General features: G+C 41.2%; 1 protein-coding gene across 2 annotated transcripts in view; it reads right to left on the bottom strand.

Moving 5' to 3' along the window:
* Window positions 1-14,590, bottom strand: part of B3galnt2 (beta-1,3-N-acetylgalactosaminyltransferase 2) — a 39,428-nt gene that overhangs the window by 6,158 nt on the left and 18,680 nt on the right. Inside the window, exons 5-8 of one of the 2 annotated variants that reach the window (XM_076572936.1) lie at window positions 13,262-13,357; window positions 6,736-6,846; window positions 2,637-2,715; window positions 1,931-2,114 (exon numbers count right to left, since the gene is read on the bottom strand). In XM_076572936.1, the coding sequence (XP_076429051.1) occupies window positions 1,931-2,114; window positions 2,637-2,715; window positions 6,736-6,846; window positions 13,262-13,357 (470 nt within the window). The remainder of the gene's footprint in view (window positions 1-1,930; window positions 2,115-2,636; window positions 2,716-6,735; window positions 6,847-13,261; window positions 13,358-14,590) is intronic. The other variant, XM_076572937.1, reaches the window with a different exon arrangement.

Raw genomic sequence — 14,590 nt, 5'->3', positions numbered from 1 at the left:
CTTCTGTTATAAAGACATTTAGGTCACTGGTGATTCTCTGTAAATAAGGCCAAATAATTAAGCATCAACTTAAAATATGGAGGGTACAACTGATATTCTCCTATTAGAACACTGTCCTCCCTTCCATCCCCAATGTTCCCTCCCTCCACACAAAGCAAAGCATGCTGAAAAAGAGAAGGTAGAGGGTTATGTGGGCTAGGAGGAGGCAGGTCTGAAAACAGCCTTGATGAGGTTGGCAACAGCACTACAGGGGAAGGGAGGAGGGAAGCAGAAAACAATGGGGGAGGCATGTAAGGAACAGGAGATGGAAAACAAAAGGATCTCTGTTAGAAATCCTAGTGCCCTACCCCATCTAAGTCTTGACTTCCCCTTCATGGAACTCCTCATGGTGCCTTATCTATACTTGGAACTCTAAGTGACAGGCTCTTTGTTTTGTTTTATTTTTTTCCTTTTTGAGCAGGGTTTCTCTGTATAGCCCTAGAACTTGATAAATAGACCAGGCTGGTCTCAAACTCAAGAGCTTTGCCTGCCTTTGCCTCCCAAGTGCTGGGATTAAAGGTGAACCACCACAGCCCAACTATGACAGGCTCCTTAAATATTGCTGTCTAAATGCAGTCCTGGTATTCCAGACTTGTCTGCCTTCCATCCACACGACTCCAAAATAACAATAATTAATCCCAGTTAGGAAATGTTACCTTCCACAAACTAACTGGACCATCTATAGATCATGACTCCAAAAAAACATATCCACAGTGCCCTTGTGAACTTCCCACCTGAGAAGGGACGTGAAGAAAGAGATCTGGTAGGCCTTTCCAAGAAATAAGCCCTTGATAAGGCTTCAAAGGATAAGGAAAAGTTGTGAAATCCCAGGTTAGGCAGCGGTGAGACAGACAGGCAACTCCAGGGAGTTAGTACCTCAGTCATATGAGAGCAAGGTTCACCTCAGCAAGTCAGCACAGCCCCAAGTAACTACCAGCTATGCATGTTAAAGATGCTAACATACTGTCACAAATGGAGAGTGCAACCAAGAGTTAAGAATCACTGGGGGTTCTAGGAAGTCAGGAGAGTTAATTTCACTGAGCAGCTATAAAAGTTTGTACACCAGACAAGTATCTGTTGGCTTTCAGAATCTACCATGCCATGAAAAGCTAGCCTTAAACTTCTAGGCTTCAAAGGGCCTCTGTCTCAGCCTTTGTGTAGCTGGGACAAAACTCCTGCACCACTGCATCATCTATCCCAATGCAAGGAGTTTGGAAGTTGACAGAGTAGAGAGACTGGATATTTAAAGGTGGATATTTAGTTGAGCAGAATTCAGATTAGTAACCTAGTGTGAATATAATTAGAGAAATGGAGAGGAGAGGTAAAAACAAAACTAAAAGGACCATTTCCAGTCTCACTGATTTCATCCAATGCTAGGCTGAGACACCCAAAGTGTGTAGGAATGACTCTAAGGGACTTAATTTTTGTTTGTTGTTTTTGACCACTTAATGCCATTCACACTGTGGATCTGTTCATCCAAATAAGAAAGCAACAACACATTAGAAGATGTCTTTAAAAGGAGCCAGGAGGTGCTGAAGAGTTGGCTCAGGAATCAGGACTAAGTACTGCTCTTCCAGAGGACCCATGTAGGACCCATTTGGTTCCTGGTACCCATGTAGGGCAGCTCAAACTGCTAGTAGCCCCAATTCCAGAGATTTGACGCCTTCTTCTGGCCTACAAAGGCAACCACACACACAAAGCAGACACAGAGACACATACACGAGTCATTTTTTAAAAACCTCAAAATTAAAAAGAAACTGTTTTTAAAGGATCAGTGATGTCACATCCCAGAGCATGGGTCTTTTGAATTTTGAAATTTCAGTGGTTTGATGTTTCTACATCAAAATAACAACAGAGCAAATTTTCGCTACCCAATATCCACACAACCTACCATCTATAGAAGTCCAGTAATTTTGCAGGAACATTCCGGTAAGTATCCACAACATCCACGAAGACAATGTCATCATAGACGCTGCTCTCCTCCTGCAGTAAGGCGTCTTCCACTCGCAAATTCCGCATGTGGTCTGAGAGTCTCTGGGGCCGCGAATGGAGGCTTCGTAACAGTGCATCTCCCTCTGAAAAGGAAATGCTGACTGCTGGAGAAAAACACTACTGCATGCTCAGGACCCAGAACTTGACAGTGTTACAGAATTCCTTCCCCAAGGACGCAGTGGAGCACATGTTCATTAGAATCTTCAGTTGGGGCCGAGTTACAGCTCAGTGAAGCAAACTTGTGATACAACACTAGAGAGATTATCTTGCTTGGGCACCACAATGTTCTCTGCAGCACTGTTGGCTATGCTGGGAAACAACAAAATTGGAACTCACAGAAAGAGCCCAACTATGCTTTTCTTGCATAATAAAATACAATACCTTAAAAAGTGAGCTTTTTGGCTTTGTTTTAGAGACATGGTGTTGCCACATAACCCAGGATGGTTTTGAAGTCATAATTTTCCTAGTCTCCTAAATCAGTATTTCAGGCATACAACTTTGTACCTGCTCAATAGGGAACTTTCAACTTGAGAAGATGACCTTTTGCAGCATATTATAAAACAAGGTTAGCTACACTGAGTTTGCTTTTACACTAGCTAACTTACCCTGAACAGTGTAGATAAAGCCGCCTGCAACTCCCTCCACGCCTTCCATGAATTCATGAGGCAAGGCCCCTTCTCCAGCCTGAAAAGAATGGGAACAGAAGTGCTCAGGCATTTTCATGACTAGCAGTGAATGTGTTACAGTGCAGAGCTGGACCAGCCGATGCCCAAGGTGCCTGCCCTACATCAGATACTGATGCCATGCATTCCTTTTACTTTCTTTTTATTGTTTTTGTTTTTGTTTTTCAAGACAAGAGTTTCTTTGTGTAGCCTTGGCTGTCCTTGAACTCACAGAAATATGCCTGTCTCTGCTTCCTGAGTGCTGGGATTAAAGGCATGCACCACAACCACCTGGCCTGCTTTATTTCTTTATTTTTACTTGATGTGCAATAGATATTTTGTATGCATGTGTAGTGTAGTGCCACAGGTCAGAGGAGAGCATCAGACCATGAGGCTGGAGCCACTCTGTGGGCACTAGGAACCCAGCATAGGGCCTCTGGAAGAGTGGTGCAGTGGACTGAGTAAGAATGCACTCGCCCATAGGCTCATATATTTGAATATCCCGTTCCCAGTTGGTGGGACTCTTTGGAAAGGGTTAGGAGGTATGGTCTCATTGGAGGAGACGCGTTACTAGGGTGGGCATTGAGGTTTCAAAAAGCCATTTCCAGTTAGCTCTCTGCCTCAAGCTTATGGATCAAGTTGCAAGCTCTCAACTACTGTTTCAGTACCAAGCTAGCATGCCTGTGTGCCACCAGGCTCCACACCATGGTGGTCATGGACTCGGACCACTTGGAACCATGAGCCCAAAATTAAATACTTTCTTTTATAAGATGCCTTCGTCTTACCTTATCATGGCAACAGAAAAATAATGAAGATAAGAAGCCAGCACTCTTAACCACTAAGCTACCTTTCCAGCCCTTATGCCATGGATATAAAGCATTAGGATGACTCTGGCCCGGTGCTCAAAATTCCAACTTAGAGATAAATAAATGATCTTATACTCACAACCACAATAGTACAAAACTCAACTTAGTTTATATCTAACTCTATCACTTTAAAAACATTAAAGAATTATCACTTTTTTCACAAAAAGTCTTATGAATTTGACAAGATCTTAGTGCACTTGAGAATTCAAGGGCCATGCAGAAAAAAGCTTCTTTAAGTCATTATCCATTCCCAACTTGGTGAGGTGGTGCATGCCTTTAATTCCACCACTCGGGAGGCAGAGGCAAGTGGATCTGAGTTTGAGGCCAGCCTGGTCTACAGGAGTTCCAGGATAGCCAGGGCTACACACAGAAACCCTGGATCAAAAACCAGACAAACAAACATCATCATCTGTTCCCAACAAATCAGATGTAGACCAACTTCCTACTGCTGTTGAAGACCTAGAACTTCACTGTCACCAGCCAACAACAGTCCTGCCTCTTAGACTAGAGGTACTTTTCATCAGTATGCTGTGCTCCAACATGTCTGCCTTCCATAGCTCTCCCCTAGCTGCTAGGGCTGAAGCTAACTGTCAAAAGCAGCCATCAGTCCCTTCACAGCATTTCTTATAGGGACTTCTCTTGTCAGATGGGATACTATGCGGCGAGTTTCTTTAAGCAGATCTCAGTAGAAAAGACTCTACACAGCACCATTTTAAGGCCACTAAAAAGTATTCTGAGGTCACTGTGGATAACATTAATATTTAAAATACAGTTTGTAGTTGAATGTTTTAGAGTTCAACTCTGGTTCCATAATTGTGGTATACTTAAAAAACAAAACAGAACAAAAAAAACTGTAGTATGTTCTAACTTGTTTTGACTTGTTTAGAACTTAACAATATTCTAATACTCATTGTGTTCTTGTTTGATTTCTGATGTTGTGATAAACACTCAGACCAAAAGCAACTTCCATGAGGAAAGTGTTTATTGGCTTATACTTCCAGGTCACATCCATCATTGCGGGAAGTCAGGGCAGGAACTGAAGCGTGCACTTAGAGGCCGTCTGCTAACTATTCCATGCAGCATTCCCTCTCACCAGGAAACTGGGTCACAGTCAGGGAATCCAGCAGACATCAGAGAGGAATGCTGCTGGATGGGTCACTCAGCCCATGCTTAGCACAAGACCACCTGTCCAGAGAGCAGTGTCACCACAGTGGAATGGGCCCTCTCTATCAATTAGCAATCAAGATAGTCCCCCAGACAGGCCCAGAGGCCACAGGCCACACCCTTTTGCAGATAACTCCAGGCTGCACCAACTGACAGTTAAAGCTAACTAGGATTCCTTGCTATTAACGTTTCTCAAAGGTCACAACCGAGCTGTAAATTTTCCTGAAATCATCACTTACTGACAGGGAGCAGACTTGGGGAAATCTCTCCCACTAAGGGGCTTCTGCTACACCCTGTTTCTTCTTCAGTCGGTTGACCGCTAACACTGTCTCTCCCCATCCACAGCTAGTTTCCCTCCAGAGCAGATCATTTATCTTTATATTTAAACTAAATCTTCCACTCAGAAGGAAACATTTCCTTAGTATAACAAATCAAAGACTATGAAATTTTGGTGTATCCTAGATATTTTTAAGTTTTACAAATATAAGGTGGCATGATATTAAAGGCACTTGTCCTAAAAATAAAAAAAAAAATATGATTCCTTCCATAAAATTCTCTATCTTAAGTAAACAATGGATAAAATACTGTACACAGGCCTACAAGGCTGAGGGTAAATACATGTGTCTTTGAGTCCATTTGTTTAATGTTTTCTTTTCTTTTAGACATTGTAAAATTACATTTCTTTCTTTGTGGGAATGTATGTAGACATGTGTACCCACTGAATTGAGGCCATCAGGCTTGGCATCCCACACCTCGACCTTGAGGCACCCTGACAGTCCCTGACTTACTTTCTTCCTGACTGGGATGTGATGAAGTAACTGTGCCTGCCTTTCTTTTTCTTTTGTTTTTTTAAACTCTATTTAATTTATTATGTATACAATGTTCTGTCTGCATACATTCCCTGCAAGCCAGAAGAGGGCACCAGATCTTATTGTAGATGGTTGTGAGCCACCATGTGGTTGTTAGGAATTGAACTCAGGACCTTTGGAAGAGCAGCCAGTGCTCTTAACCTCTGAGCCATCTCTTCAGCCCCCTGTACCTGCTTTTCAGTGGGTGTACAAGAAATGCTTTCTGAATAAGTAATAAATCACATGACACTCATTTCAAAACCAGGAATTATTTCATGTGAGTAGGGCTAATATTCAAGAGATTATTGAACTTCTGCATGTAAATGCCAAGTGTCTTCCTATTCATTAGACCAAGTACCAAGGGGGATTGGGAAGTTGTTTGCAACACCACCAGAGCAGGCCTCTTGCTTATTAAGTCTGTCTTTACCTTTACTATGCTATGTCTGAGAAAATTACCTAACTTGGATTTGTTTTAAATCTGAGGAAAATCTGACTCAATGAGAAAATCTGACTCAATGAATTGCTTTGAAATAAAACAAAAACAAGCACTCTCTCACTCTCTCTCTTTTTAAAGACAGCATGATTCTATCTATGTTGCCCAGGCTGGCCCTGAACTCTGGGCTAAAGTAATCTTCCAGCCTTAGTGTGACAAGGAGCTGGGACCCCAAGCATAGGACATTGTGCTCAGCTCAATATTTTGGCAGACAGTGTTTTAAGTAACATTTTGCTATCAAGGTAACATAGCCAACTATGGAAGAAGCATTTCTTTTCTTCCTTTCTTACTCTGTAGCTAGCTGGTCTCAAGTTCTGGGCAATCCTGCTGCTTCAGTCTCCTGAGTACTGAGAACACAGGTATAAACTACTCTACTCAGCTATGAACAAATGTTTCTAAAAAATGCTCACTAAAAAACTGTCAAGAAAATATCATACTTTAAAATGTACCAATCTTAAGGCAAAACCACATTATTCATTAATATTGGAGTTATAGGAACATGCAACTCAAGCTGTTTATCTTCACTATGGTGAAGTGACTCAGAAACACTTTCTACTGTGTATGTTCAAAACCACTGTTTGGCACTGCCTGAGATAAAAATAATTCTAAACTTTTTATGTACATAAGATAGTTCATGTCTAACCAACCCAAACAAATAAAGGGCAGCTTACTGTAATGACTCTGAGAACACCCCCTCCATCATTCACTGTCACTCTGTGTAGGTTTCTGGACACGAGGCCATGGAGATCTTGGCTTTCCCACACGATTGTACCTTCAAAGCTCTTTGGGGGAAAAATGATAGTGGATTAATTTGTTTATTCTTGCCACTTAGGTTCTAAGTATGTATCTATGTAAAACTTTAGAAAGAAATGTCACCCCCCCTCCCTCCCTGAAACACATCAGTAAAATTTTAGGCCACAATTTGAACATTTCACTGTTAGTATGGTATTGTATGTCCTCGATTATTTCTTCTGGACACATCTAGAAAACAGTCACTGAGTTCGTGGTATTGGCAGATGCTGCCTGGCTGTTTCTGCTGTACCAATTTCCTAATGTTGCTACAACTTTTAGAGCTGTTCTTTCTCATGTGACATAAGATGCCACTTGGCTGACACTTGATGTATAACCATTGTCTGCTGACCAAATGGCGACTGTAATATAGGAATGTTTTGGTATGCTGCCTCTTTTCCATAATACTTTATTTAAAATAAACTCCTAGAGGGGAAATTAATGAAAAAAGCAAGGTGTGTTTATGTGTTTATTTTGGTACAAACTATCAAATTGCTTTTGAATAGTCATTTTTATTCATTTATAAGGTCATTAAGCAAAGTCCGAGAATGCCAACTGTATTGTACTCTCTCTACTATAAAATTTAGGAAAAAGTAAAAAGTTCAAGTTAATGTGGTCGATTTTTAACATGTGACATTAATATTTACCAAGTCATGGGCTATACATTGAATATTAGAAATAAAAACAGAATAGCCGTTATTTTTAAATACTACCAACATTTGGCCACAGGCTCACAAATGAAAAACAGCATTTTGGCAAGAATTGGGGTAGATATTATGCAGAAAGAACTTCAAATTACCACAAAAGCAGAAAAGTCTTCAAGTAGTTTCGTTCAGAATTATAAGCATTTCACAGGCTATAGCACCAGGCTGAGGAGAGGACAGGTCTAAGGTAGACCAGATGCTTCTCTGCCCACCATGGTGCTATGAACCCTGTCCTTTGCTTGGAAGTGGTGAAGACTGGAGGTTGTCAGCAGAGTGGCAGTGGCTGGTAGGGAGAGAAGAACTAGCTATGTGTGGTCCTGGTGAGACTGAACAACACAGAGATTCCCAGGGAACTGCCGGTAGGTTGAGCTATAATTCCTCTTTTACAGAAAGAAAATCACGTTCCAATTAGTGAGAAGAGCTTAAGAGTGAAATTTAAGTAATGACCTTTATACCCTCCAACAATCTGCCACTGGCCACTGCACAAAAACTGAGCAGAGAGGAATCTTGGCAATGCAGCAATATGTAAGGGAGAAAGATTCAGGTATAGATTACCTAGTCACATCCCTCCTGGATGAAACGTCACTTCAAAATACTCATTTTTTTTTTTTACTTCTTTAATCAAATTCATTGCCAAAATCAAGAACTATTATTCCAAGTGATGTTTTTAGGGACCGTGACATACCAGAGATAATGGTCATTCAAGTCACTTGTATGAGCCAACCCCGTAAAAGATGAATGAACTGGCAATGGTACACAGTGTCAATCACTGGGAATCTGATCACTGCTGTGCACTGGATGAGATGGCCTGGGTTAGTCACGCACCCATCTCCTAACAACAATCTTTTGCCCTTGGTATGCTGTAATTTCTTCTAAAACTCTAACAGTAAAATGTGGAAGATGTAAGAACACCTTAGAATTAGAATGGACAGGACCTGGGTCTAAGACCTGAGAACAAATCCCTTGATTCTAATTTAGGTAGTTTAAGAAAATCCTAGACCCAAGATTGAAAATACAGGCAATGAGCCGGGCGGTGGTGGCACACATCTTTAATCCCAGCACTCGGGAGGCAGAGCCAGGTGGATCTCTGTGAGTTCGAGGCCACACTGGGCTACAGAGTGAGTTCCAGGAAAGGCGCAAAGCTACAGAGAAACCCTGTCAACACTACTTCAATGTCCATGATCATCTGGCACATTTGGAGTTCACTAGAGATGTCTAGGCAGTAATGGATGAAATGATCCAAGTGTGCTAAGTAAAATAAAGCAGGTGACCAAGAGTCAAACAGGAGATACAGAGCTACACCCAAAGGAAAGGTATCTGTGAAACCTTACACCTTGAACCTTCAACAGCATGGAAACAGAAGACACTATTCTCTGATCTATCCATTCAAACAACATTTGGCATCTGGTTCGCTCTTTCCTAGTAGCTCTTCCCAGCACCCAACTCCATTTAGCTTATAACTGGGCCATGATATAATTGTCAACAAGGTTCAACACCAGAGAAATCCACTAGTGCAAAAGTCCTTGATTTCCTCTGAAGCTGTATAAAGGTAAGGCAGCAACAAGCATTCTCCCCATCCTGATCCAGGCCACAGCTGAAAGTTGCATCTCACACCTCGCACACACCTTTCTATTTTCTGTTGTAGGTTTCATAAAACCAGGAAACTCTTACGATCCACAACGACTTACGGCAACCCTGTTTGAAGATCATAAAACTACTATGACTCAGGGGGAAAAAAAGCATTGTTAATGGTCTGTGAAAATAGTAAACGTTAGTACAAGCCCTTTTACATGGTAATTCTATGTATTGCTTATAATTTCTCATCCATAACAACACAGGAGCTATAGCATATAAACAATAACAACTTCTTGTGAACTGGAAAAATGACTAACGACTCACTTTTCATAAAAACGTAAGCATTAAGTGTCCACTAAACTTACAGTAATGTGCGTAGGGATTCAGCTGAATGACAAGTGTGCTTTCTACCGAAAGTAGTTTTAGGTTTTGACTATATTATTAAGAAAAATATATAATCAGAGAAATAACTATTTTATGATAAACACATGGCAGCTTTCACTTAAACTTGTGGCTCTCATGGAGGTTTACACTTCAGTGGGCAGGCCACAGGATGAACACTTTACAAAAGAACACAATGTGACAAGCTGTACTGCTGATGTGACACTCCAGATAGCTTACAAGTGTGACAGTAATGAGATCATCTACTTCTCCTCACAGATGGATTACACCAAGGGTGACTCTCACTTCTCATAAGACATAGACAAACCATCACCAAGTCCATTAGGTTTGATGTAGAAAAAAAAAAAAAAAAAATCCATGTAACACCAGACAGATTTCAACAAAGAAAGAGCTGCATGTGGTATAAAACTTAATTTCTAGATTTCTAAAGGCTTATTATTTTCTTTTTATAAAGCTAATATGCATTTACTATAGACTTTTAGAAAATATATGAGGGAGGCAAAGGCAGGTGGATCTCTGAGTTTGAGGCCAGCCTGGTCTACAGAGAAAGTTCCAGGATAGCCAAAGCTACAGAGAGAAACCCTGTCTCAAAAAACAAAACAAAACATATATATGTGAGAAAAATAAAAATCATCCCACATTCTCCCACATACTCACTAATAAACAATTTTACTTTTCTCAGTATTTTTCAAAAGTAATGAAATACCTAGTATATTTACCTTAAACTTAAAAGGAAGTAAGCTCTTAGGGATATGCCAGCATTAAAAGCTCCTTTCAGGCCATGCATGGTGGCACATGCCTGCAGAGGCCGATAGAATTCCATGAGATGGTAACCAGCCTACTTTGGTCTATATAGTGGCTTCCCGGGGAGCCAAGACTATACAGTGAGACCCTGTCTCAAAACAACAAAAACAACCAAACAACTTCCAGGTATGGACAACTGATTGCTTTTGTGCAGGGGAGAATCAGTGTTTTCTTTAAGGTTGAGGCCACTGGTAGGCTGGGTATGCACCAGTGGATGGCCCCACACTCAGGAATGTATGGGCTGCATAAACTGTACCTTATGGTTTATCTAGAAAATAAAAAGGGGGGGGCTTGAATTTGGGTGATAAGAAGGTGAAGGTGGATCCTGGAACAGTTTGTGGGAAGGGTGAATATGATAAAAAATAAACAATAAATTCTCAAAGAATAAAACTAATTTTTAACTGTAAAATGTAAGGCAGCCAGAGCAGTGTTCTTTTGCTGGTGCAGATAGGGCTTCTGGTACATTTTTTAAATTAATTATTGACAAAACAACAAACAAATCAACAAAGATCCTCCAACCACTGGCACCTCATCCCCTAACTCAATTTTCATTTTGAAGAACTACAAACCTACAGAGAAGCTACAGTCACCATCTGAATGCCTAGCCTCCCTAGTGCACACTTCCACAGCTAGGTCCTCTCCACACACTTCCTTGCTGTCCGTGTCCTAAAGAGAAATGCAGATGCACAATGACATAGCACTTCTCAAGAACCAGGGCATTCTGAGGAAAGGAATGCTTTTCACAGACCAAGAAAAAGTTTCTTTCTATAAGGGTGATCAAAAGTAGGGGACAGACTATAAACCTGTGATAAGCTGAAGCATTAAAACTTACCTTCCTCTTTTTGACCTCAGCCCCAGAGACTCCTCCCTCAAGAAGCTTCTCAAGCTCAAACCCTTGTCATTTTGGACATTCATAGGCCAATGTTACAGACCAGAGTACCAGGCTTTGCAAAGTGTCCTCTGGCAGCAAGTGGAAAACTCATGGGGAATTTTGCTGTATACAGACAATGATGCTTGCCATATGGCAGCACATGCTAAGTGGTCCACGTGTGTAAAACCAGTCATTCCCTAAAAAGCCCTCTGGACTAGCTAGTGCAGCATCTCTACCTCATAGGAGACACGCCACAGAGAGAACAAGTACCTCGTACAAGATTCCTTTGATATAGAATTAACATATTCAGTTGGGGTTACTGCCACACAGGCTTGCCTACAGCCCAACCTTATAAGAGGCATTTCCTTAATTGAGGGTCCCTCTTCTTTGATGATTCCAGCTTGTATCAAATTGACATAAACTTAATCAAGACACAAATAATATTTCAACTACTTGAATTTGATGCCAAAGGACATAACACACTATAAAAATATATGGCTCTGCTGTTGCCCTTAATTGGAACACCACCATGAGACTAGTACTTAATGGAGTAGCCGTCAGTGGTCTAGCTTTCGAATCTTAACTCAGATTTGATACTGCAGACAAACTCAAGATAGTTTTCAATGAACCACACAGCTGTCCAACACTCTGACCCTTACACTGTGGTTTCAAAGCACTAAGTTCAGAAGTAGACTCTGAATAGGTTGAAGCTGGTGGATGGGTACTACTCACACCTGCCTGTCACAGTCCTTCTACACTGGGGAAACCCTCAGGATGCATGAGGGCACCTGGCAGGTAAAATCGTCTTCAGCATGTAAGATTTAAGACTGCCCAAGAGCATCCCAGAGGTGACAGACATGTTTTCAGACATCATCCACAAGTGTTCACTGTTATTAAACTTTTGTTTAACTTGAAAATATTGCCTATTTTCCTATCTGCACTATTTTTTTGTTTTTGTCTTTAATTTTTGATACAGGGTTTCACTATGTAGCTCTAGCTGTCTTGGAACTCTATTACACAAATCTTAGAAGGTCTTATTAATGAAAATAAACCTGGAGCAAGGTATTGGGCTGAATGATGGAAGAGCAGAGAAGCATAACAAGCCACAGCTACCCCACCTTGCCAATTATCAGCTGATCCCGTTTCCTCAGACTGGAAGCCTCTGTGTCCTCATCTGAATGGGTCTCAGCTGAACTGCTGCTCAAAAGCCTAAAAGCTTAACCAGCCTAGTTCCTGGTTTTCATGCCTTATATACCTTTCTGCTTTCTGTCATCACTTCCTGGGATTAAAGACTTGTTATCATGCCTGGCTGTATCCAGTGTGGCCTTGAACTCACAGAGATCCAGATGGATCTCTGCCTCTGGAATGCTAGGATTAAAGGTGTGTGTGCTACCATTTTCTGGCCTCTAGTGGCTGTTCTGTTCTCTGACCCCAGATAAGTTTATTGGGGTGCACAACATAACAACCACAGAACTCACTATGTAGACCAGGTTTGCCTCGAACTCACAGAGATCTGCCTGTTTTTACCTCCAGAGTGCTGGGATTAAAAGTATGCCCCATCATACCTGGCAATGTTGTGGGGTATTTTGATTATTTAACTTCCAAAAGATCTATTGTCTGTTAAGACCTAATACTACCCTGTGTCATTAAGACAGTCACACAGTTCTCAACTTCAAGTTAACAATGGCAATAAGCACTTTAAAAAAGCGTGGCTATGGGCTGGAGAGATGGCTCAGAGGTTAAGAGCACTGACTGCTCTTCCAGAGGTTGTGAGTTCAATTCCCAGCATCCACATGGTGGCTCACAACCACCTGTAATGAGATCTGGCTCCCTCTTCTGGCCTGCAGGGACACATGCAGGCAGAACACTATACATATAATAAATAAATTAAAAAAAAAAAAAAAAAAAGCGTGGCTATGAGGTTCTGTTGGTGTAACTGCAAAATTTAGTGCAGGCTTTGCTGGTACTGCTGCTTCCCCACTGTAGAGCTGATGTGGTGTAACAAAGCACACACGCCTACAAAAGCAACACTGGTCTTCACTGCAGCCATACCTCAGGTAAGATGAACTGTTCCACAGGCTTGTACCATAGCTTGTTCACCTGTATTCCACAGCTCGGAGGGCTAAATCGAGCGATGAAAAGGGCCTCCTGCAAGATGGGTAGGGAGGGACGAAAAAACAAAGACAGTATTTCCTGTTAGACACTGTGTGACTCTATCAGTAAATCCACAAAGCCACCAATCATGCTCACTGTGGTTTCACAACCTTCAGGTTTTTACTTTTTTTTAATCTATTTATTTTATGTTTATGGGTGTTTTGCCTGCATGTATGTCTATGCACCACATATATGCCTCCTGCACATAGAATGCAAAAGAGGTATCAGATTCCCTGAAACTGAATTTATAGATAGACAGTTGCGAGCCATCACGCCGGTGTTAGAAACCAAATTCAGATCCTCAGATCAGTACCAAGCACTAACCACTAAGCCATCTCTCCAGCCCTATCAAGGTTTTCTAGTGCTGTTGCCATGGTCATTAAATTATTATATTATTCATTTTACAGCTCTAGGGATTCAACTGACAGCCCCTTGCATGCTAGGAAACCACTATACTACCAGCAGCAGCCATATAGCCCTCTTTTAAGACAATGTCTTGCTAAGTTGCTAAGACACTTTTGATCCTCCTGCCTCAATTTCCCAAGCAGCTGGGATTATAGGCTTGAGCCATCAGGCCTGAATAAAATTATTAAGATAATTAAAGTTGCTATTAAGATCTCAAGTACTGCCGGGCGGTGGTGGCGCACGCCTGTAATCCCAGCACTTGGGAGGCAGAGGCAGGCAGATCTCTATGAGTTCGAGGCTACAGAGAAACCCTGTCTCAAAAAACCAAAAAAAAAAAAAAAAAAAAGATCTCAAATACTAAGTATAATTCATATAATCTTTAAAAACTACCTTGACATGAAATGTATTAAAGGACATGAGTTTTCACTAAATTGAACCAACATATTGTAATAACACCCCCATACACACCCAAGAACAAACTGAAAATTCAAAGATCTCTATGAAAAACCAATGTGCGTGGGAATCCTTCAAAAAGAACTTTCAGAAGAGAACACATACAAAACACAACAGAGAACAGAAGAGGACTGGCCGGCAGGACGTGTACTGTTTCTCTGTGCTTTCGCATTTCTTTTAGGCAAACGCTAGGTAAGTACTCTACCACTGAACTACACTTTAGCCCTTCCAGGAAATCTTTTTTTTTAAACTTTTACCACAGTAATCCAAAGACTGTTACAGTCCAGTAAGTTAATAAAGCTATTCTCACTGAAACCAGGACTGTACTGTGTTCCCTTTCTCTTAGATTTATGTCTATCAACACATTAA

Source organism: Peromyscus maniculatus, chromosome 5 (assembly GCF_049852395.1).
Source record: "Peromyscus maniculatus bairdii isolate BWxNUB_F1_BW_parent chromosome 5, HU_Pman_BW_mat_3.1, whole genome shotgun sequence".
NCBI lineage: Eukaryota > Metazoa > Chordata > Mammalia > Rodentia > Cricetidae > Peromyscus > Peromyscus maniculatus.
The sequence above is the reverse complement of the archived record's forward strand: the minus strand, read 5'-3'. Positions and strand labels throughout refer to the sequence as shown.